Genomic DNA, 25,784 nt, shown 5'->3' on the forward strand with positions numbered 1-25,784 from the left:
AATAAAGAAAACATGGCAAAAACAATGACTCAAAAGATATCAAGAACTTAACAAGGACTGGCAAATAAATAAATTAATAAATAAATAAGTGAGGGAAATAAATTAAAAAGACCGCGTGGCTGTCAGCGTGAGTGGGAGTGTGTGTGTATGTGTGTGTGTGTGTGTGTGTGTGTGTGTGTTTCACAGAGATGAGAGAGACGGATGTGTGATGTGCTTCTGACTGTGTGAACAAAGAGACTCAGAAAAGGCTGAGCAAAGATTGTGTGTGTGTGTGTGTGTGTGTGTGTTTTATTTGACAGATCACACCTCCCCTCTTCTTCTCCTCCTGTCCTTGTCCTCCCTCTGCTCCTCTCCATCGATCTGCCTCCCTCCCCAGACCTCCCACCATATTTTTCTCTCCTCCGTCCTCCATAAAGTCCCATCACACCTCCCTCCACCTCTCGTCTTACACTCCTCTCCCCCTTCATCTCTGGCCTCCCCCCACGTGTGACCCCGTGACTTCCTTCTTTCATCTTCCTCCTTGTTTCCCTCCATCTCCTTTCCTCATTCTCACCTCCCATCCAAAACCTTACACACTTTCCAACACCCACCTCAATCCACCCACCCGTCAATGAAATCTCACATGGATGGATTTTTTGCCTTTCGCTGTCCACTCTCTTCCTCCAGGCTGGTTTCATTAAATTTTGTGAAAGGAGCATAATGTCTGAAATACACAAATAATGCTCCATGCATGGACAGTATAAGAGAAATATGTTTCCCTGCTATAAAAGGGTTAAATCGAGGAAGCCCAACTAGAAACTAAAAGTACTTTGATCTTATTAGCCATGCCTAAACCCACAGGGACTCCACAGGTGCAGCTAGACATCCTATAGGTAAGATTTAAACCAGTCCAGAGCACAACCTAAAATACCAACGCATTGTTAAAAAAGCAGCCAGTTCAACTGCCAATGATCAGCTGTATCAAAAGCAGCACTCAAATCTTGGAGGACAAGTAATGCAGGTTTTCCACTGTGGGAGGATAACAGAACATTTATCATTTGTGTTAGGGCAGTTTCAGTGCGATAATGATCTCTAAAACTGAACTGAAATTTCTCAAAACTTGAACTGCCACAAATTTTTCAGGATTTTAGCCATAGACGGAAGTTTGGAAACAGGTCGGTAACTGTTAAAATCACTAGGCTCAAATGACACTTGATTGATTGATTTTACCTTGTTTGAAGAGAAACAAAATATCATCCCTGAAGAGACTAAATGGATTTTTTTTTTTTTTTGCAATGAACACAAACCATGAGGAAAAGACTAAATGAAGATCATATGACAGTGTTATAAAATGTTACATAATCTTCACATTTGTATCCAAAAAAGGGTGATTTGATTTTTTTTTTTTACAGTGTGTGTCCAACCCCATGCCTCTGTCTCTTACCATCTCCCACCAGCTGCAGCAGAGCCAAGTCCAGGGGCCTCTTCCAGCGTGAGTTTTTGTGTAGGGCAATGCCGTAGCCTGTAGTAGCAAACACTTTGCCAGAGCCAATGGTCATCACCTTGTGAGGGGAAACACACAAACATAGACAGACAGACAGACAGACAGACAGACAGATAAAGAAAGGCAGACAGATGCAGAGACAAAGGGACAGATGAAAGTGAGCAGATGAAAATTAGCTTCATTGTTAAATCTGCTGTAATAATTCTTTGTGCTCTGTCACTATCACATTAATGCAGAGCAGTTGGCTCGGCTGTAATATTGATATCCCCAAAATTCTGCCGCTGGAGTCTGGAGATTGTTTCAGTAGAGGAATTAATACAGACTCACACTCAGCTGCAATAATTACTGCTGCTCCGGCCCGCCTGCGAGGCTGCTGGGAGTTCAGGCCTCCCGGAGACGTTATTACAAATCATCGCTGGCCAGAATTTTCATTCTTGCTACGGGAGCCGTATCGAATATAAACTTATAAATAAATCATTGAGCGTGCCGTCCAAAAAATGACAATATTAACTAGCGACAGGCCACGAGGGAAAAATTTAAATGCATTGGGTTTGTCTGATTTATTTAATGCAGACGTACAAGTGCTCATTTTGCATGCTTGTTGTGCTGCTGTTGTCGCTGCTCTTCTCACAAGAGGAGCTGCTCTACGCTGTCTTGTCACATGCACAGAGAATACAACGGCCACCACGGTCTTTAGGGAGGTCACAAAAATGGATACACAACACAACAAGACGGTGCCAACATTTTGAAACTAATACCAATATTTATGTATTTATTTATTTATAGAGTTTTTAGTATTGGTGTAAGTCGATCCCTCACTCTGTGTTGTTATTCCAGTGGAAGATTAACCTGTAGCTTGTGTTTAAATAGAGAAATACTGACAGTTGCAAATCAAAACAAGAATGCATACTCGTAGCATTGCATTTGTTATTAAAGCAGGACATTTCATACAGTTCCTCTCCGTTTAAATCAGTATATTGTTGTTTTCAATGTTCTTATTCAAATGTAGCCTAGATGTTTTAAAACTCAAACACCTAAAGTCCTGGTTTACCTGCTAAATTTTTATATTTTGAAATGAAAAGAGCATGTGCTGAATGGGATTTCAATTTTTTTTTTTTTTTTTTTTTTTTGGCTGTGGTATTCATTCAGGCATCAAGAATCCTAGAATTTCACTGGTATTTGTATCTGCTGCCAAAAATCTCCAAATGTCCATGATGCCTCATGTGTGTAAGTCTGAATGTCTCTGATACGTGATATCTTATGCAAGCGTTTATGTGTGTGTCAGCGTGTGTAAATTTTTATCAGATGTTCTGCAGAATTTTACCATGCCACTGACATAGGTTAATGTATGTTTTCACTGCAAATTGACTGTGTGTCTTAGCATCTGCATGTGTCTGTGCTTGTGTGTGCTTCAGATGTTGGAGTGTGTGAATGTGCATGTTGCTATGACACTGGTGCATTACCTTGCAGCCCTCATCTTTTCTGGCCATGTAGTTCAGCACTGCAGCGTCGTAAATGAAGGCATCCAGTTTGCTACGGGAGGAAAAGAGAAGAGGGAAATGAAAATTCTTGACCTGGAGCAAAATGACAAGCCAGGAAGCAGCGACAGAAGATAATGACAGGGAGGTTAGATAAAACAACATGAAGTATCTTACAATGAGTGTGTAAAAACTAAGGGACGCTGAGTGAAAATTCCACCCTAAAGCACTCAGTGATCTTCCATTACTTTTACTGTCTGTATTTTTAATGGTGACATCACGCTGCACCAGCAGGCATAAATAAAAAATCTCAACCAATGAAATCTTCATAAAAAAAAAAAACATCAAATAAAACCATCCTTCTCTCCTTGACTGATATGCTATTGGTTTATGCGTTTGAATGATTCTTCTCCACATTATGTCCCGCCTCAATATCCTGTTGGAAATACAGAAAGTTGAGGATTTAAGATGCAATTTCACGGGGACTTTCAGAGTTAAAACACTACTGTGCTATCACTGTCACTCTAGCTTTCTCCACCTACATAAACTCAATGCAACAAGTTCAAGCATGTACTGAAAGGCATCCTGGGAAATGTAGGAAATCACTGACTGGAGACAAGACAAGACAAAGACTGTAATCACAACACCTAAAAATAACACAACATCTAGAATGCACTTAACACTACAGGTTGGTGATATGATACTAACAGATTTATGATGGTGTAAGAGGATGCAAAGGTAGATTTTTAACCCCAAAAGGTCAGGTTTAGGCTGTTTTTTTTTTTTTTTTTTTTTTTTGCCTTTTTTTTTTGCCTTTTTTTTTAATTAGGCACCTATTCAATTCATACATTTACATAGTGTATTTTCACATACTGGAGCTGACCAGGATAACCAAAGTCCTGTGGGAAAGATGGGAGAGGAAGGCGGTGCTGAGTGATATGGGAGATCAGAGAGAAGGAAGAGGAAAGAGAGAAAGAGAGTGAGAGAGAGAGAGAGATGAGTGTTAGAGAGAGGAGAGAGGAGAGTTGATGAGCTGAGAGAGAGGAATATTCATGGGAGAGAGAGGAGTGAGAGGAGGAAACATGCAGAAAGAGAGAGAGAGAGAGAGAGAGAGAGAGAGAGATTGGGGATAGATAGGGAAAGAGAACAAGTTAATTAGACAGAAGGGGGAAATGTGAGAGATAGAGAGAGCGAGGTCGAGGGAAAGAGAAAGGGAGGGATGATGAGACTGAGATGGTGATGGCGATGGAGATGGAGAGGTGATGATCGGCGCCTCGACAGCCAAATCAAATAGGAATCTTCACACGGCTTTGCCTTGACAGTGTAAACTAATGTTTCCTGCATAAATCAGAGAGAGGGAGAGAGAAAGAGGGAGAGAGAGTGAGGGACAGATAAAGTGAAAGAGAGAGCGAGAGCGAGAGATAAGGATGGATGGAGAGACGGGGGGTTGAAGGAAGGGATAGATAAAAAGAGGCATAGGAAGAGCAGGGGGGATGAGTGAAGATGATAAGGGGGAATGCATCATGGGAGTTTTAATAACACGGTACGTCAAATCTGGCTAAGGACTACGGTCGCCACTTGGCAGCATGTGTGTGTGTGTGTGTGTGTGTGTGTGTGTGTGTGTCTGAGTGTGTGAAGGGGTACATTTGGTTGGCCCATTAGGCATCTGAGACCTCATCTGCATCAACTAACATTACCCCCCCCCCCCTCCACTTCAAACATGATGAGTAAGTGTATATTTTATGGGAGGTGCTTTGTGTACTTTGGGCCCCACAGGCGGATAATAAACACTCACTGAAGACAAGAGGCACCTGAGTGGCAGCTGGTGCTGAGATGGCGGGATTTACCCCTGCACTGCGGCTGCTGCTAGCATGTATTATTAAAAATGTATATTCCCTCCCCTTTTTTTTTTTTTTATTTATTTATTTTTTTTTATTTCACTAGCCATGATCCTTTATAGCGCTGCATGACTACAGTTAGCCGGGCTCCCGAGGCGAGGCAGATCGATGCACTAACAGGTTGAGTCAGACACGAGGAGATCCAGTAATTGAAACGAGGTGTGGACAACTGCACTGCCTCCAGTTAGGAAAAAAAAAAAAAAAAACACACAAAAAAACACACACAAAACAACCCAAAAACGAATAGAGGAGGAAGCGTGGTATCTGTTTGTTTTTAAAGTAAATCCTGTGGTCAAAAATGCGCAGCCACAGGTAACTTGCAGTTTTCGATTTATGGATTAAAGTAGGACAGTAACAGAAGTTTTGTGTGTGTGTGTGTGTGTGTGTGTGTGTGTGTGTGTGTGTGTGTGTGTGTGTGTGTGCGTGTGTGTGTGTGTGTGTGTGGTGGGATGACAGCACATAGATATATAATGATGTCTGACTTTTCTATAACACTGCGCTGTACTCCACCATAGTCTATTCAGCATTAATTATCTACACTGCAAAAAATCCATATTGACAAGTAATTTACTCTTAAAAATGTGAATCAATACAACTTGATTTGCCTCCAGAATTTTCTTGAATCAAATGTCTTTTTCTTGATCCCAGTGGGCTGATCTGCCTTATTCTACCTTGTTTCAACAGATTTATACTTGTTCCCAGAAAAAGAGGTTATATGAGAAATGTGACATTAAATGACCTCTTAAGATGTTTAAGTTTTTACAGTGTACCCCATCTTTGTGTTTAAACAATATTTCTCTTGAATTTTGCATATATTTCACATACACTCTGAATGTACACATGGTTTTCACAGTCATCCAAGAAGAATAATAAGACATATATATAAGTAATAAGACATATTTCACACATAGTTCACATATCAGTGAACCCTACTCAAAAACATTTTCCTCTAGTTGATTGGGTTTTATGTTGGCATCCAGCCTGCATTGCTAACAAGACAAATCCTTGTGTGTATAACAAAATGTGTCTGTCAGGCTTCACACTTCACCATATTGGCCAGACTTGGTTTTCCACTTAGTGGCGCCCATAATGGCCTGGGTTGGTACAAATTTATGTCCCCCCAAGAATATGTTACTGGCCTATTTTGTAGCATTTCACAGGCGTGATGTGTCTTAAATCCCCAGACAGCAGCACCATGCACCAGAAATGGGGATACACAAGTTTGATCCAATTTAGTGCAAGTAGAAAAGCCCATTTCTCTTAAAATTTTAGTTTTTTTAAAAAAAAAGTTTTTCCATGAATCTTCTCAGTGCTCTGTTGGTCGACTTAGAAAGAGCAGCTGTGGCCTTCATAAAGTTCATCCAGATATAACCCATGATATTTATAGTTCTTTTTCTCCTCAAACATGAACTGAAACATACTTCTTTTTGATGTGGAGTCCTGAAATGCATAATTTCTGTCTTTTTTAAAATCAGTTATAGTCACTCTCTGGGCCTTCTTGTTAATTAGTTGTTTGAATGTGATACATGTTTTTGTAAATTACTGTCAGATTCAGCCAATATAATAACAATAGTCTGTATACAAAAGGGCACTGATGTTTTCTTATCTGTTTTTCTTTCTTGTAACTCATCAATTTGTTAGGCTGTTTACTCTGATTATTTTCCCTCTCCCCTCTCTTACTGTTTAAGTGCTACTATTGTTGTTATGGTTTGTATTATCATTGTTTCACCCCTCTTGCTATCCTTAGTGTAATTATTCTGTATTGTCATTGTCATTGTCCTTGTTTTTTTGCACCACTGCAATTGTTGTTCCTGCTATTGTGGTTTTCTTACAATGTCTGAATTTCCACTTCTATCTTCCTGTGACTTTCTTTGCAATAAAAAAGTAATTTCCCCATGAAATACACTTCTCAACAAACAGCGAAACATAAAATGAAACCCCCTGTCATTTTCTTCCAACCTGCACCACAGAAAGATCACCTATCACTGAAGCCTCATCTTTCTAAAGCTAACTCTTCTTCTTTATTCTGGTGGTTCTTCACCGTTTTCCCTGTAATTCTCCTCTCTCTCTCTTTCACTCCCCCTCTCTCTGTCTCTCTCTTTCTCCTTACCCAGTCTTCAGGTTGTCAATGGCTTCCTCCACGCCCTTCTGGTTGTTTCGTATCATGAACTGGTGCATGTTGGGATAGTTGGAGCGGATGTTCTCCTCGGTGCTGCCGTTTGGCACCGTGCCGAAACGCAGCGGCGGGTACTGCTCCGTCGGCTGCTGGAACTGCAGGGAGACGCAGCAGAAAAAAGGTAGGTGGAGATTAAAGTTATAGCAGGCAGTGACAGAGCAAAAGAAAGGCAGCGAGGTAGACAAAGAGGGAGGGAAGGGGTAATCCGAGCGCTGAACCCTGCTGCAGGATGAGCCGCTATGAACATTCAAAGTCTTCATTTTCAAAGAAAAGGCCTCTTTTCTGCAGTTTTGTGAAGAGTGAAGGGGAAAGAAGTGATAAAACAGATGAGGTTTTAGAGTGTCAGAGCAGCAGGGACACAGTTCTGGGGTTCTGCTGAAACTGCACACAGAGATAAATTAAATGACAGGAAGAGAGGGTGACAGCGAGAGAAGGAGTGCAGTGGGGGAGTATATTTCAATGGCAACATTTTTCGATTAACTCAGGCAATCCCAAAGTTGTCCATCAGTTTTGAAAAAAAAAAGAAAGAAAAACAACCCCTGAGGTGGTGATTTAAATTGTCTTTCTGTTTCATTTTTCATTTCGTTTACTTTGAAAAATATCAAAGCCGTGCATTTCTCATTTCCTAACTTTGACTTAAATTTGGTCATTCTTCATCTGTGGATCATCTTTCAATCCATCAGTCTGTCTGACCGTCCATCTGTCCAGGTAGACCTCCCAGCTGACGACCACTCCACTCATCCCTCAGCTAACCTGAAGACCACTGGCTCTGTCAGCTTTTATCTGCTGGTTTATTATTTCTGCTTCAACCAGCTCCCAACAACAAATGCCATGGTTTGGACAGCAAGATAGCAGCTACACGCTAAGACTTAGATTTTTTTTTGTGATGACTGATCCTGCAAAATGTTCCACAGAAATGCTCCATGCCATTTAGGCTCGCCTTTGACCATTCTGATTGGTTTGAAAAATAACAACAGACAGCATTTTCCTTTTTTTTTTTTAAACCTGTCCTCAAACTATAAAAAGCTTCTGCCTGACCTTGGAAAAAAAGTCTGGCTGTGAGAATAAGACCCATTAAAACTTGAACTGAGCCATGCCCTACCCACATGTCAAAAAATGTCACTTTGTCCCACCCACTATTTTCAAATCCTGTAATCATACTTCATTTTTTTTCATTTATCAGATAAAATCCTGGATGCAAAGTGAACAAAACATCTTCAGGATCCAGAGGAATCCTAATTTATGGACACTTTTAATGAACCAACAACAGATAACAAATGATGAAGGAGAGTGACTTTAAAAATAACAAAAGCGGATATTCTTATTTTAAAGGTAAATTATTTTTTTTATTTATTATTATTATTTTGATTAACTGTAAGAAAACCATTTTAAAGAAACTAAAGTGTTTGTATGTGTTGTGTTAGTTGGTGTTCCCACTGGAATAGCATTCTGCGGGAAGATGGACTGTCTTCGATTGTCTTGGCTTGGTTGATTTGTCGATACCCGCTTTTGTTAGGCCAAAATAAAAACATGTAACACTTCTGTGAAGGTCATACATGTCATATGCATTAATGTGTACCTTGTAGAAGAGACAGAATAGCAGGAAATACATTCAAATTTGAGAAAATTGATCTATAAAGCTTAAAATATTTTAGGAGAGAGGCAGTCTCCCTTTTAAAATATTTGAAAATGCTTCCTAAACCTTGATTGCCAGAATCAACACTACCCTTTAAAAAAAAAAAAAAAAAAAAAAAAAAAAATCAGCAAATCTTTAATCTGAAGGTTGGCGAGATAGAGGAACAGGAGAAAATAAGCACTCCAAAAAGCCTATAGGCAAGCCATTTAATCTCATATTCAATCTAAAAATCCTGTTTTTCTTCAACCAATGTAAAATAAATATTTTAAAATAAATAAATTAGCAAAATAAATAAATAAATAAATTAAATAAAAATAAAAATTAAAAGATCTGCCAGCAAGATCAAATTTCTTCCAGAATTTTTTTTAAACTAGTGTCATCTTTTGATCCTAGATTTATATTTGTTCCCAGACAAAATTATGAAATATATGAAACTACTACATGGAGAGTTTTTGTAGTTCATGTATCATCTCCTCCATCCATCCATCCATCCATCCATCCATCTTTGCTTTCTGCTCTCACCCCTCCCTCTCTGTACCTTCTTGTCTGACAGCCCTGAGACGGTGTCAATGTACTCCTCCTGGATCATGAAGGCAGCCAGGTTGGCAGTGTAGGAAGCCAGGAAGATGACAGCAAAGAAGGCCCACACCAGCACCTGAAAGAGCAGCGTGGAAACAGATCTGTGAGGGCTGCAGCGCCGAGAGACTTGGAGGTATTTTGAGAGTGCAGTAAGGCTGTTTTCAGTTCAAGGCGCTTCACGGCTAAATATCAGCTAAAGCGCTCTCTTGCTTAGAGGCTAGACGTGTACCTGTCTCTCACAGCAGAGAAACATCACTGCAACCACAGGCTTTGGTCTTTTTCTTACTTGGAAGTTTATCAATGATGATAAAGTGATACTCTGGTGATTATTTATTGATTACAGCCTAATAGCACAGCTGGTGAAGAAATAAAGCCTTGTTCCATCTGTTACGATCATAAAAATAAAATTTGCATGTAAATCTTTTATTTTGCCCACATAACCTTCATTTGTATTTGAGACCATGCATATGAAAGATTACACCCAATTTGTTGACACTTAACAGCACCAGCTCACCCAAATTACTGCGGTGCAAATAAAATTCTGGTGGTGTAAAGACTTCAGGCAAAGACATTTGGCCGCTCTGTTGCCGTTATTGCTGCAAGATGCAGGCATCATTGACAGCAAGTCAAACAGAAAAAGAAATGGCCTTTCCATCCAAGAATCGAAGATCCATTCAGAAAATGCTCCAATTATAAGGAGGCTGCAGGGCTAGAGCGTGCCAGCCTTGGTGGATTAGTCCTAAGCGCTAAATTTGCACTTGCAATTGCAGATGAAGGCAAGTGGTGCTCGGCAAGAAAAGTGCTCACTTAGCTTGCGCCAAAGTTTAACATGCATAAACTTCTTTGTAAATGAGACTAAAAGTCTGCAGTCTTTGCACAATGCCTCCCTCATGACTCTTTGGCCCTTGTGAAACCATTAGGAAACCTGTAAAAATCTTTCACTTCACTGCCTAGAGCATGCTGGAAATGGCCCTCGAGTAGGAATAAGCAGGCGTGGAAATAAATAGATTAATTAATGAATGGTTGTCAGATAGAAAATACCTTCCTCAGCACTTTTTGCAGATTTAGATGAGACTTTAACATGTAATCCTTTTGTTGCTTCTGATTTGCTGTGTCTTCTCTGACATGATGTTTTATCAGCTGACAAATGTTATAGATATGAACATGGATCAGAATCAAAATGATGCTGCTGTCTGACGAAAGCCTTGCAATCTTCAAAAAAAAAAGCACAAAAAAAAAAAAAAAAAAAAAAGCTTTGCAGCAACATGGGAACTAGCTGTCTCTTCACTTCAACTCTGCCTGTATGTAGTTTGGTGGATTTATTCCTGATTATGGGGAATTGAGTCATGAAACCTGCACTACCTGAAGGGCCACATAAACCTTTAGCTAAACTAAAACCCAGAAAATTGCAGGAAAAGAGAACAAGAAAACCTCTATTCCTCTCTCCTGACCCCCTTTTGTAAAACCAATTGAGCAGCTAATGAGCACTTGAGATGATTGGGGTTAGGCTGAAAAGCACTCAGGCACAAAGACAAAAAAAAAAAGAAAGACACTCAGTATTTCACCTCCTGAGGCTGTTTAACCTGAAACAACAGAGGGGGCAGGCCTTTGACTGATTTTTTTTTTTTTTTTCTTTTCATGTCATGATGGCAGAGAACAGACAGCATGTATAAAGATCACTGTGGTCACTCATGTGAAACAAATGAGCAAACAGCGCTGAAGTCTTTATGAAAATGACTTATATAAGCCAGCTGGTCTATCATAGCAATACAGCATAACAGATTTCTAGGTCATTTTCCTGTAACAATTATCACTCCAAACTAAGTATCTCCTGAACAGGTACACACAGTATTTATTGCAGTGCTACGTGACACTATGCCATGTCATAAATAAAATAATCAGTTAATCAGTTAATCAGTAATCAGTCAGTAAATAAAGTACCATGATCTTGCTGGTGGTTCCTCTAGGATTTTCCACAGGCACAGAGTTGTTGAAGACCAGCGCCCACAGCAGCCAGATGGACTTCCCTATGGTAAACTTAGAGCCACCAGACTCTGAGAGGGAGATAGAGAGAGAGAGCAAGCGAGCGAGTAAGTGAGAGAGAGAGAGAGAGAGAGAGAGAGAGAGAGAGGAATAATGACAGAGCAACAAAACAAGAGAAAGAGTTTAGACTTGTTAAGTGATGAGAAAACAGACACCAGAATCATCCATTACAACAGCTGGTTTGATTTTTAATGAAATGTACTGATAATTAAATGATAATTAAATGTTGAAATGTTGAACAGGGAATTAAACTCTGAATATTAAATATTGAGGTTGAATTATATTGATTAAGTCGCACTTGTTACCACCAGTGAAAGGGTGACACGTTACAGAGAAACGTGTTAGAGTACTCAGATTACTGAAGGAACTAGCAACCTAACAGGTTAGTTTTTCAAATTTAATTTAGTTTTTTTTTTTTTTTTTTTCAGAAAAAACAAACAAACAAACAAAAAAAAACTTCTTGATTCTTTTGTTGGCATAAAATCGGGTAAAAATAAATTTCCTGAGTGTTGCTTGCGCATGTTGGTTGGTTTAATACAAAAACAGCCTGAACACTATTTTGAATTTGTGGGTGAAATATTCTTAGAATATTCTTTATTTATGGAGCACTTTTAAAAATCAGCATTACAATGCATTTCACAGAGGCAGCAAAAAAATAAAATAAAATAAAATAAAACAAGTCATAAATAAAACAGTCATAAACTCATAAGGGTTTGGGGTATAAAAACCAATAAAACACAATAAAAGACGGTTTAAAGAAAATTAAAACTAGAGTAAAATCAGGAAAGCCTCTCCGATGAAAGTATGTTTTATGAAAGGACTTAAAAGAAATCGCTGACTCAGCTGACCTGGTTTCCTCCACAGTGTGATAACAATAATCAAATTGCACCAGGCCTTGAAAAGGGCTTGTATTTGTGGTAACCACAGAACTTGAATGGAGCAGGACAGACATTGTTTGCTGCAGTCATTTGGCTAGTTCAGGACAAAATGACGACTGTGGTTAGTGGAAGCAGTGACAGCGCACATATAGAGCAGTAAAATGTGTCACACTCTCTTGAAAACACACACTCTTGAAAGTGCGTTAGTGCCACGTTTTGTGTCACCGGGGTGTGAAAAATAAGACGGTTGAAAAAGCAGTATAGTATAAAGAGAGTGACAGATTATTACACACTTTGGCGTGATATTGGATTGAAATAAACGTTAATAGTTACCTACAGCTGGAATGTGGAAGTTAGTGCAAAGGTCAAGTGAAATATTCTTCTTACAATATTATAGACAGTTCAAAGTGAAATGGAAAACAGCACAGCTTTTCTAGCCTACTGACCACTCACAGTGCTTTATAATGTTTGCTTCACAATTCCTCCATTCACACACACATTCACACACTGATGGCAGAGGCCACCATGCAAAGTTCCAAGCTGCCCATCAGGAGCAGTTTGAGGCTCAGTGTCTTGCTCAAGGACACTTGGACAGCCAGATTACCAGATTATCAGACGACCGCTGTATTATCATCTGTGTTGATTTCAAGAGAAAAGTCTGTTCCACTCCAGTTCAAATTCTGTGGTAGTAACACTAAAATACTTGTGGGCATCATTTTCCTAAGTAGATGATGCTATTATATTACTTTAATAGGAGTAATGCTGCAATTTCCCCTTGTGGGATTAATAAAGTGTAACTTACTTACTTACTTACAAGGAAACCTTCCCTGACAATGGCTGCGACTTGTTGATACGCCAAGAAGTGACAAAAATGAGTCAGCAGCCACTGCTTCATGCAAATACGTCATTTTCAGTCTGGCCCATTCATTAATATGGAGCACCACAGTGATCTACCAGGGACAAATGGATGATTTTGGTGTCTGCAGTCTCATCACGTAACAGTGACGAAGAACAGTGAGGCCATTTCCCTAAAACTCGGTGTGTTTCTTTTAATGCAACGGTCGCCAATCGAATCCTCAGTAACCCCCTGTACTGCAAGTTTTTGTTCAAGCTCTACTCTTGCAAACCCGATCCAATTAAGGACTTTCTGCTGATTGGTTGAAACAGAACTAACTGAACAATGTGTGCATGAAAGTGTGTGGCCCTTAATTGGATCAGGTGTACTTGAGTAGAGCTGGAACGAGAAAACTTGCAGCACAGGAGGCTCTTGAAAACTGGGTCGGGGACCGCTGCTTTAATGGGATGTTCAAGACCAGCATCCACTGTGGTTAATTCTAAAACAAGTGACTCTGAAAAGACAGATGAGGTGGAGGGAGAGATGGAAAGTGTTAAGACTTAACACTTTGACAGGCTCTAGAGTATATAGCCTGCATGAACTTTAGTGCAAATGATTCGAGGAAAAGGGGAGAGAAGAAATGATCCAGTCATTGGAGGCTATGGCCCACGGCAAACTTCGCTTTGGTAAACTAAAAATTGCGTAGCGTTAAAGAGAGGATATAGAGAGAAGGAGGGAGCGAAATAAAGATCTATTGGGTTATTGGAGCATAAAGCTGGCAGCACATTTTCTTTTGCTGAACCAAGAGTCATTAAACTCTGAAGGTGCAGATGGGGAGATGGAGGGAGAGGAGGAGGGTGAGAGAGAGTGTAGGAGTCATTCAAGATGAAAGGTGGAGGCACACTTCTTTTTTGTCCGACAGAGAGTCATCAAACTGTGAAGGAACAGATTGTCCGATGGAAGGACAGAGGCATGGAGGGAAAGAGAGAATATAAGGGATCGAAGAATCTATTGGATCGAGTCAAAATGTGGTTTCTCTACGGAAGAAAGGAAACTGTCGTCCCCCCAAAAGACCACGCAACTGGTCGTTTGTACAAGCAGCCTATTCCAACCTATAGTTATGTTTTCAAGTTAAGTGCATGGGTGCTGACAGGCAGCAGTTTGGTTCATTTCAGCTGCAACTTGTCTCATATCTTCTGCTTTCCTAATTTAGCTCCTCTGAGTTGTATTAAGGCTCATTTATGCTGAAAATTAAATCTGGATACAGATACAGACGGAGCGGAGCCTTCTGTTCATACTCTGTATTAATTTCATCTGTATTTGCACACGTTTTCAGAAAGCATACAGCTATGGATGAAACGGAGCAGTACCACTGTAAACTGTGTGGTCAGTGTAGCAGTGGAGTTCAAGTGAGATTAGGTAAAAAATTCTCCGTCGTCACCATGTTTGTTGTTGTCAGAAACTTTTGACTCTGAGCTGCCCCCTTGTGGATTTACTGCTGAACATCCATTAAAGCATAAAGGATGTATGAAAGTATGTGGGCACTGACGGTTACATCGTTTGAAATAGAGATATGTGTTTTCATGCGTAAAGGGAGCATAAATGAGCCTTTAGAGGGTAGGAACAAACAAGTTATGTGATCATATGGGTTGGAGGATTGATGGGTAAAAGAATTATCAAATGGTATACAAGTGGAGATGGAGGCAGGGACAGAAATAGAAGGGACAGAAGGATCTTTTGAGTTATTCAAGACCAAGGTTCACAGCAAACTTCTTTTTGCTGAAAAAAAAAATCAAACTCTGCAGTGGATGGAGTGAAGGACAGGCAGAGCAGAAGTGGACAGGAGCATTTATTGAGTTATTCAAGACTAAGGCTGATTTAAAAAAAAAAAAAAAATAATAATAATAATGCTGAGCCTTGAGTCATCAAATTCCGATGATTTTCGAAGGATAGCAACTTGAACAAGGGAAAAGAAGAAATGCACTGCAAAAAGTCTCCATCATGACAAACCATTTAGTCCCATATTTGGTGTTAAAATCTTTTTTTTTTTTTTTTTTTTGAATCAAGGTAAAAAAAAAAAAAAAATGTCAGTGAGATGAAATAATCCCACTGACAGATCCCAGATAACTCCTGTAACTCCTGTTTGTTTGAAAACATTTTAGAGGTAAAACAAGGTTTTAACTCTAAAATGAGACTATATGACCTTCCTGCAGTGTAATAGAAAAGGGGAGTGGCATAAAGAGAGTTGAGTGTTGAGTGTTTAGGAAGATGAATAAAACATCTGCAGCACTGACAAACATTATGATACCTAATGAATGTGTAACACCATATTTTTCTCCACTTATTTTGCTGTTTTCTCCTCGTTCCTGTCGGCACGATTTTTACACAGTCTTTTGTTGAGATTCTAAATTCGTATTGGGCAATATCATGGGTAACGTGGTGTGCAATCATGCTGGATTATTGCACATAATTTTGATATTTTGCATTAACCTAGCACTTGCAATGGGGAGGGGGGGGATTCCTGCACACATTTACAGCGATATCTAATAATATTCCCTTCTGTCACACAAATCATTGTTTTATTCAATGGCCTTGCTGCCCTGGCATTTGGCCTTTGTGCCCTCAAAATAAAACTGACATCACCAAAGGCCAAGTGACCTTGCCCTTAAAATGATGAAATTCCAGGCCTGGTTGCTTTATTTAAAAACAGTGTAGTTCAAAATAATAATTTCAAATTAATGCACCAGCACATAGACACAGTCAGTAAACACTGAGAATAAACTCAGATGGAGTTGACAGATGGACTGACAAGTTCTGTAAAAATGTCAAAATGAACCACCACCACACCGTCAATCTGTGCTTCATGTAAATTAAATAAAGCGGATTGTGGGTGCAGATCGGTTGTTTTGACTCATATCCCCCCCTTAACATGTACAGTCCAAAAGCGGTACGCTCTGCATAATAATTTGAGCAAACACCCTCCGCAAATCAGCCCCCCTGCTTACATAACTGACGGAGTGACAAGTTGGTAATAATGTCGTGAAATGAGCAGTGGCGGTGGGTTGATTGGCGTGCCAATGCTGAAGTGACTCGGTCTTACTCTTGGCGCTCTGCAGGCTGCGGTTGTATCCCACGGGGCTGAAGAACTCAAAGATGAAGACGGTGACAGCCACCACCGACAGGCACATCACGAACATCATCACCCACACCGCTGGGCTGTAGGGCTCTGCAAAAACACACACACACACAGACACACACACACACACACACACACACACACACATTCATGCAAATATTAGATACAAGCTTCAGAAATTTGCTGCTTCACCTCAAAAGCATCAAAGGTAACTTCAGCTTAAATTGATATCTGATAATGGCAAATTTGTAATATTTGTGTCCATATGTGATATTTTCAAATTTGCCAAATACTCCACCTGGTGTCCAAAGTCACAGGACCATATATAGTCTAAACTTCTGTTTATTATGTGTGCAAATGCCTAAAGTATGTGTGACTTGTGGTGAAAAAAAAAAAAAAAAAAAAAAAAAAATCCAGCAGAAGTTGTTCTGGCACATGGGGGGGACCATAATATAAGACATATTTTTAATTGAATTTAGAAGTTTAGCTTTTATATTGCAAGATTTTATCAGGGAGATGAGGAGTGAGTCTTTAGAGTGTAAATTATAACAATGTGGACCAAAATAGTGCTATTCTCCAGCGGATGGCACAGCGTATTGAGAACGTTAGGCTCTGACTCAGTCAAGACAAGATTTTGTGACAGATCTTTCTAACGATTTTGACTAAGAAATGTGAAATAGATATTTCTGGAATGTTCTAAAATCCTCAGAGTAACAATTAAGCAGGTTTCGGGTGCAACTTTCACACTTTGACATTTTTCTGTCTGAAACATGATACACGGATGGGATTGAATGTCAAAAAAATGGGATGTTCATTGGGGGAGAAAGGCAGTTTTATTAAAAAATCTAATAGTAGCATTGTCTGGACTTTCACCTATTGGTATGCCATGATGTCTCCATTCACTGGGATTTACAGTTTTTTGTTTTGTAAAAAAAAAAAAAAAAGAAAAAAAAAAGAAAAGTTAGCAAAAAAAGACACTTGTTTTACTATGAATTTAAACCAAAATTCAGTATTACTACCTTCAAATAAAAGCTGACATTCCAATGCTGCATGGAGGCAAATGTTTTGTGCACTGAAAATAGCATGAGGCCAAAAACGGAGGAGGAAATTATCTCTCTTTATCCCCCCTGTCTTAAAAAATGGGTGAGAATCTAACACTGTCTGAGGAAACGAGCAAATACTTCTGAGATTTGGAAATTAGTGGGGGATTTGTTGTTGACACCGACAACAACAGCAGCAGCAGCTGTAACGCTAATCAAACATTACCAGAGAGACGAGCTGAGGGCGGGTCGGCTCATCAACACCTTCCTCTCTCCGTGTTGCATCCAGCAGGAGAAAATCAAACTCGACTTTGTATAAACTTACCAAAGAAAAACAGGGACTATTTACATTTGAGGTTTCGAAATGATGCTCCCATCCAGAGTAACTCATAACAAGGCAGCAAGTGGTGTTATTGTGGAGTTATACATAAACAGAGGACTTTTGGCCCTGCAACTCTGAAAGTTGGACCTTCATTTTACAGAAAGATTTGCAACTGTTATTGCAATCCAAAAACTACCTCTGTAACCCAAAATTGATATATTCCTGTCTATTGGCATCAGTAACCTCAGTGCATGTGCAGCTCAGGCAACATGAAGGATGATTTTGAACTGTAGATGTTATGAACTAGCATCCAAAACTGAAAATTCAAGTTCAGATGCATGTTTTTTAGTTTCTGGTTTTCAGTCACAAAGGGCTTTGCTTGCTGCTGTTTCTGATTGTGTTTGCCTATGCATCGCTCCGCCTTTTGCCATCATCATGCTCGTGCGGCTCCAAAAAACTGACAACATGGTGGCAACTCAGAAACATAAACTCCTGGCTTCAAAACGGCCAGTGAGACGACAGGTGACATCATGCTGACTTCATCTGTGGTTGAAGCTTATGGATATGTAATGGGCTACCCTCCAGAAATCAGCACACATTACTTCAACATCACCATAAAGTGTTTTCTGTCAGTGGTACAAAGTGAAAAGCACTTGCCATGCTTGCCAGTCTAAGCCAAAGTCCAAACTTGATTTGTGATTGGTGAGATTGATCGCTGACCAAGTGATTTTTTAATAATTTTTTACAGGTAGAAAATGTCAAGCAAAAATTTGAAAAAAAAAAGAAAAAAGAAAAAAAAATCAAAAAGTGAGGCTCTGTCACAGTTGTGTAAAGTTTTATTTTATGCACCATCATGCTGTTACTGTTTATGGATAAGTTTATGGATATCAATATGTCTTACTATTGGTGGGATCAAACCTGTAACAACCTTTTGCTCCCTTAAGCATCATCTTAGCTTGTCTGTATTCCATAATAAATATTAAACATCCATGTAATGTTTTGTTTTGTTTTGTTTTTGTATTTCATGCATTTAAATATTTATTATTATCACCATGGTTAAAGCTTGATTGCCCTTATGGATGATGTTTGTTGAAAATCATGTCTTCTTGGAAGTACTGGGAATTGTATTATATGGGATTTATTTACATACATATTTAATGCTGAGTTTGAATTGTCTCAACAAATGGAGTTAGTTCATAATTTTGTGGCACACTAGAAAAACTGTGTTGGACTGAAGCCATTTACATGCTTTATATTCCTGTGGTTCAGTTTAAATTACCTTGTCAGAGGAGGATTGTAAATAATTGCAAGGTGCATTGCAAACACTGGGGGCTGCATTTGATTTATTAACATTTTTTTGGTGTTCTCCAGTGAGTTACTTTGGCGGATGAGGTGTGTGAAGCGATTGTGCAGTGTTTTGAAGGCGCTGTCAGCCTTGAGTAAAGATCTGAGGAGCTTTAAAGTTTTATTATGCAGGCACTCTCTCAGCGAGTCTTGGTGCCTGGTTTTGTCACTCTAAAGCAGTAAAATTAAAGATTTTTTTTTTTTTCCAGCATACAATATATACATTTTGACGACTGTCATACCAATTTTTCAGCCTATATTTTCCTAAAGAAAGTCGCCTGGGCACACATACTGTTTTTCCACAACGCCTTGCTTTAAAATTCACACTTGGGAGCTGCCCAGTATGACCAGTCTGCTCCTGTTGGCCGCTGAGCAGATGGAGGTTGAGAGCCTTGCTAAAGGGCACCTTAACAGTAGTTGCTAATGGAGGGGGAAGCATTACTAATTCACTTTCTTCACCCATCGGGCCAGATGGATCCATCTTTGGACGACCTTCTGCCCATGAGCCTGCTTCTCTAACCTCGAAGCTACTGCCACCTGCAGAGTGTGAATGATAGGTCTGAGATTTCTGCACTGCAGAGGGTCCGGCCTGCAGAAATCACAATTTGTCAACAGAGCTTTCCCAATCTCCATTGAAACATCCCATAATGTGTTTGAATTTAGTGTTTTTCATCATTTTATGAATAAACATCGCTTTATTCAAATATTTAATTTTGGAACAAATTCTTCAAATGCTTTGGGCTCTAACAGTCCACATTAAGTTGGCAAAGAGCAAGAACAGTAATCTTTTGTTGTATTTCCAAATCGTTTCCTAATAAGGGCCTGCAATATGTTTTTACACAGAATCATTGGTTCTGGATTTTAGTTCAACATGTCTCAAACTGTCAAAATAAACAAATCAGTCTAGCTACACTGCCATCATGCCACTCCATCCTGCTCTTCACTCTTCTATCCATTATCAGCACCACTGGCTGGCAAACAGTGTAAAAGGTTTAGAAATTCAGACTTAATCACTTTAAATGATTCATAGACTGATCTGCACCCAAAAAATCAAATCAAAAGTTTGATGTTGACTTGTCCAGGGTGTTTCCATGGCTTCAGCCCAGTTCATGCTGGGAGAGGCTATAGCCCTGATTAAGAATGAGTGGGTATGGAAAATGGATGCATGGATGGATGTCTAATGCTGACGGTCTGATATCTGCATGGCACTGAGCAGCCCCGTGGAGAGCCACTGAGGCAGAGTTGACAGTGAGGTAGAGTCGAGTCTGGCTGTCCACTGTTGTTGACTCATGACTGACATCAGTGACATATCATGTCAGCAGGATAATCTGTCATTTATTTGTTTTCTACCCTCTCTGTAATCATGCAAGAACAAATTCATACAGTGATTACCTGCCAGGCGACAAAATGCCTTTTGATGGAGTATTGGGGAAAAGAAGATAAAACAATAGGGGGGAAACAAGCCTAACTATCTGGTGTGAGCACTTAGAGACAAGAATAAAAACACTGAAAACGTTAATTTAAGGCAGATGAAATGTGTTGTCGAGATCATTTAGTATTTTCAGTAACACTTGATTTAAATATATTCTATATATATTCAACAGAATGTCAACTGATATACAGTATGTTAAACTTCAACAAGATCTCACTGGAATATAAATATGCCATACATTACATTTCAACATGTCTGTAAAGGGTTATTATAATGAATCCCACCAGAATTCTGGGGTTAAGGTAGGCACACCTGTGTAGTGATTGGTCATAAAATTTATTGGCTTGTTGCCAGTTTGCAAAAACAGCCCTCTCCCTGTGGGTGCATCTTGCCCAGAACTCTGGTGGGTTTCATAATAATCATAATCATGTCAAATTCGGCAAACACATACAAAGAATATCAATAGATATGCCAATATGTTGTTGGAATCTAATTAATAGCTCATTGATTTTCTCCTGGGCTCTTGTTGATGTTTAATTTCTACATCAATTGATACTCTGTTGGATAGCTCTAGGAGACAATCCAAAGAAACTGTGACTGTATTTTCTGTGTCCTGCAGTGAGTCCTGAGCCTCAGCATAGCACAGAGTGGATTTCACGACAGGAAAATAAGGCAGAAGTGAAAGTTGAATAAGAAAACCAAGTTGGATTTAGAATTTAATGATGATACTGATAGGATGATATGTTAGGCTTTTATTCTGTAATGTGGCCCACTGTACAAAGCTGATCCTATGCACAATCAATTTCCGTTTTAGTAGTTTGAGGAGAGTAAAAGATGTTTCCGTCAGACTGCAACATTTGCATGCATGTACTGTAAAAACTGAACATGGAAATTGCGTCAAATCTTTTTTTTTTTTTAGTTATTCTACCACTGACTTACTGGATAGATGTATTATTTGTAAATTGACCACTGCTGAATTCACTGCGTTTAGAGAAATTCTCCAGACCCATTTTGCTTTTGGTGGTCTGGTGTGAAGGTTTTGTTTGCACAGACCTCTACCTCTGTATTGCCAATATGAGTGACAGCCTTGCTGCTGTAGCCGAGACACCGTGACCCAGCTTGCCTCTGGCTACTGCTTTACCCCCCCACCCACACTACACAGACACATACACACACACACATACAACCTCACAAATACACACACAAATACATAGACACACACTCACATCTGTTCACTCGCTCAATTTTCGCCGGGTCCCTTGACAGTTTAAGTGTTTGTTATCATCCAGGTTCACAGTTTGTGTCCTGCCTCGCTTTCTACCTCTCCAGTCTGTCTGGGTCTCTGTGGCTCTAACAAGGCCTTCTGTCTGCCTGCCCAGCTCAAGCACTCTTCTTCTTTAGTGTGTGTATTAAGGTGTCAGGGGATGGACTGAGCTGCCGTAGCCTGCTGCTATTTTAAACATTTTTTTCAAAAATGTATTATACAATGTTTTGATGATTTGATTTTGTTTAAAAAAAAAAGCAAATATCTCCCTCGCTTTTCATGTTTGTCCGATTTCTTTCTCTTGCCCTCACGCTCTCTCTCTCTTACACACACACACACACACACACACACACACACACAGAGTACAGTAAACACTTCCATGCAAACACACACAAATGCACTGAAATACTCGAGTGCAAGCACCAACAGTCTGCCTTTTTTCTCCCCTTCCTCTTTCTCTTAACATACATCACACACTCAAACATACCTCTCTCTCTCTCTCTCTCTCTCTCTCTCTCTCTCTCTCTCTCTCTCTCTGTCACCCACACACACACACACACACACACACACACACACACACACACACGCACACACACAAGATCATTCCACAGTGTGCAGCAGCTGCAGGTTCAAACAGGTATGAACCAAGGTTGAAGCTAGCTGTTGACTCTGCTTTGGATTCATTTCAAAATACATCTAATGCATTCTGGAGCTAGAGGGATAAAAATACAAGGCCAACATGGAATGAGAAACGTGGATTCTAAAAACAGCATTTTACTGTTATCTTCTCCCTGAAATGACAGGTCGAGGACGATGGATTTGCCATGACCTCCACTGCAGATCTTCACTGTAAGTGCAACAGCGCAAACGCCTTTTATTTGAATCTTCCTCAGAGTTTCTGTGCACAGTCGTGACCTTTTTGAAGAACCCTACTGACATTGATGACCTTATGTTCTTTACTCTGGTACAAAGCTCAGGCCAAACTTTCAATTTGTGAATGCAGTAATGGTTCAGACCTCATACCCCTGAAATTTTACACTAGAATAGTGGAAAACTAAACTTACTTATTTGCATTTTTAATGTTTATTTGATAGGGACATATACGATGAACATTTCATAAATGTTGCGGAGCCACATGTCATAACAGACTGGCTACCCTTGGTCACAGGAAATATTTACGCATTTATAACCAGAGGAGGACCACCGAGAATCAACCAAATACAGCATCACTCCAATAGATTTTAGTCAAATCTTTTCAAATTTGCTGTGCAGAGACAGAGTTGCAAGTTGTCACAAGGAGAATGTGGGTCTCCTCAGATATATGTTATTTTCAAAATCTTGAGGGATGAACATAAATCCTTGCAGCCGTATAGTTTCATGCACCCTGGGATCACGGACGTCATTGGGAACATAAATATAATCACATTTATTTGCCGAGCACAACAACTGGGGCATGCATTGACTGGCTGAATGGAGCTGACAGATAAATCACACAAGATTGACACACTGCAGCAGGAAATGTGACAGGACCTCAAATATAGTGCAGATAAGACATATGGTAAACATACCTGTAACTCCACCAAAAAACATGCAGTATTATATCTTTACAAATACAGATTCATTAGAGTTCATTTTAAATGAGAACATCAATCTGACAGTATTATTATTATTATTATTATTAGCTCAAGCTATTCAGAGGCATCCATCTCCAGACGAATACTTAAATACTTACAAGTTAAAGTTACACTGATGTTTGGATTGTCTACCTAAACTGAAGAGCATGTCCTGCATTACCGCTTGGTGTGCAAATTAGCGATTCACCCAGTTACCGACTAGAGATGCTGTCCAGGGTGCTGAGGTGCTTACAGAGAGCAGTACACAAGTTGAGATGCTGTCAATGGTGCTGTACTGCTTACAGAGAGTAAAACACAGGCTGAGACACTGTCCATGGTGCTGAACTTTATACAGCGAGTAATACACAGGCTGAGACACTGTCCATGGTGCTGACCCTCTAACAGAGAGCAGCACACAAGCTGTGACGCTGTCCATGGTGCTGAAGTGCTTATAGACAGCAATGCACAAGCTCAGACGCTGTCCATGGTGCTGACCCTCTTACAGAGAGCAACACACAAAGCTGTGACGCTGTCCATGGTGCTGAAATGCTTATAGACAGCAGTGCACAAGCTGAGACGCTGTCCGTGGTGCTGAACAGCTTACAGAGAGCAGTACACAAGTTGAGACGCTGTCCGTGGTGCTGAACTGCTTACAGAGAGCAATACTCAAGTTGAGACGCTGTCCATGGTGCTGACCCTCTTACAGAGAGCAGCACACAAGCTGTGGCGCTGTCCATTGTGCTGAAGTGCTTATAGACAGCAGTGCAGAAGCTGAGACGCTGTCCGTGGTGCTGAACTGCTTACAGAGAGCATTACACAATGTGAGACTCTGTCCGTTGTGCTGAAGTGCTTATAGACAGCAGTGCAGAAACTGAGACACTGTCCGTGGTGCTGAACTGCTTACAGAGAGCAGTGCACAAGCCGAACTGTTTCTGAATGGTGCTGAACTGTAGCTTGTGGTGTAAAAACTTTGCATTGGCAGACTGACTGTGTTCTGCCCCAGGAATATCTTGCTACAAAGAAAATATGAAGAGAAGTCAGAGTCTAGTCTAGTGGTGATTTATTGGTAATTAACCATATTATACATTCACATGTGTAATATGTTAAAGTTAAAATTACACTGATGCTTGGATTGTCTACCTAAAATGTAGAGCGTGTCCTGCATTATCCTTTGAATTGCAAATTAGCGACTGACCCATTTACTGATTGGAGCTGAAGTTGATAATCACCCAGGAGTGCTGCAGGGTTCACAATGCAAGACTAAAATGTCAGTTAACCCATTTACACTGAGCTCAGGTCCCGCAAGGTAGTGGTATTTTTAAGGCAGTGTAAAAGGAGTGTAAATGTGTCTATAGCCTGTGCAGGTCAACTTGCTGGGAGGTTTTCTGAGGAAATATCCATCAGACACAACTGTCTTCACTCCTTGCTGGCTTCAATTCCTCTTTCTCACTCAATTCCTTCTTTCACTTTCAATCTTTCCTTATGTCTTCCTTTTGTTCCTTGCCTCCCTCAGGCCTTGTTTACGTCCTTCCTTCCCAACAATCCACACACACACACACACACACACACACACACACACACACACACACACACACACACACACACACACACACACACACTCACACACACACACACACACACACACACACACACACATGCAGACAAAGCTGTAGAGTCACTTTCAGCCCTGTGGCCCGGCAGTGTTAAGATAAAACGGCCTTGGGAGCTGCACACCTCCATCCAACCATGACATGTTTCAGATTGTCTCCTAAATCTCCTCTGACAGATGGATAGATGTACTACTGTAGCAGTGTAAGTATGAAATAGATCCCTTAAGGAACAGGGGGGAAATAGGTCATGTCTATGAAGGGAGGATGTAAGTATACTCTTTGAGCAGACTCGTCTCTGGAAAAAAATGAAGAGAGCTTGAGTTAGCTTTTTTGTGGCTGGTTGTGACTCACGTTGAGCATGTGAAACAAAAAATATTTCGAAATGTTAAATATTGTTGACATAGCTCTAAATATTTAACATTTAGGCTGTTACATAATTTACAAAGTCAAAGTAATGTCTTGTAGTTTTGAGTAAACCAAAGCGTGATTTTCTTCCTCCCTGTAAAATTGCATTTTGAGTAAATGAATACATGTTTCCTAATGGCTTCATTTAAACTGTTGACATGAAGAGGAAATTTGCGCACTGACTTGGGAGTCCAAATGTGCTTTCTTTTAAGATAATATAGGATAATTTGAAAAATATATGTATATGTGGTTGTCAAAAAGGACACTGCATTAAATTCTAAGCTGTGATTGAACCAAAGCGTTACAAAACAAACAAACAAACAAACAAACAAAAAATTTGGTGCTGATATCAAACTGAATCACATGATACCCAGGTCCAATCTTTACAGGACAGCTGATGGCATAAGTTACTGCTCCTACTGCAACAGTGCAACAACACTGACATTAAAATTATTTTTCTCTCCACAGCCATTTTTACAACAAGGACAGAGGGAATTTTATCCATATGCGCATTGTTTCTTTGGTTTGGGATTATTGATGCTGGTCAGTATCTTTGCTATGAAGCCCAGCAACCAGACATGCAAAGACAACAGTGAAAAGGACAGGGTGTGA

The 25,784-nt window shown here is 39.9% G+C and overlaps 1 protein-coding gene across 1 annotated transcript in view; it reads right to left on the reverse strand.

The window, feature by feature from the left end:
- grin2da (glutamate receptor, ionotropic, N-methyl D-aspartate 2D, a) overlaps positions 1 to 25,784 on the reverse strand; it is a 150,037-nt gene that overhangs the window by 21,703 nt on the left and 102,550 nt on the right. Inside the window, 6 exon segments of the mRNA XM_030063907.1 lie at positions 1,424 to 1,541; positions 2,947 to 3,016; positions 6,970 to 7,130; positions 9,210 to 9,326; positions 11,192 to 11,304; positions 16,107 to 16,232. Of these exon segments, the coding sequence (XP_029919767.1) occupies positions 1,424 to 1,541; positions 2,947 to 3,016; positions 6,970 to 7,130; positions 9,210 to 9,326; positions 11,192 to 11,304; positions 16,107 to 16,232 (705 nt within the window).

This window comes from Myripristis murdjan, chromosome 11, assembly GCF_902150065.1.
Source record: "Myripristis murdjan chromosome 11, fMyrMur1.1, whole genome shotgun sequence".
In the NCBI taxonomy this organism is placed as follows: Eukaryota; Metazoa; Chordata; class Actinopteri; order Holocentriformes; family Holocentridae; genus Myripristis; species Myripristis murdjan.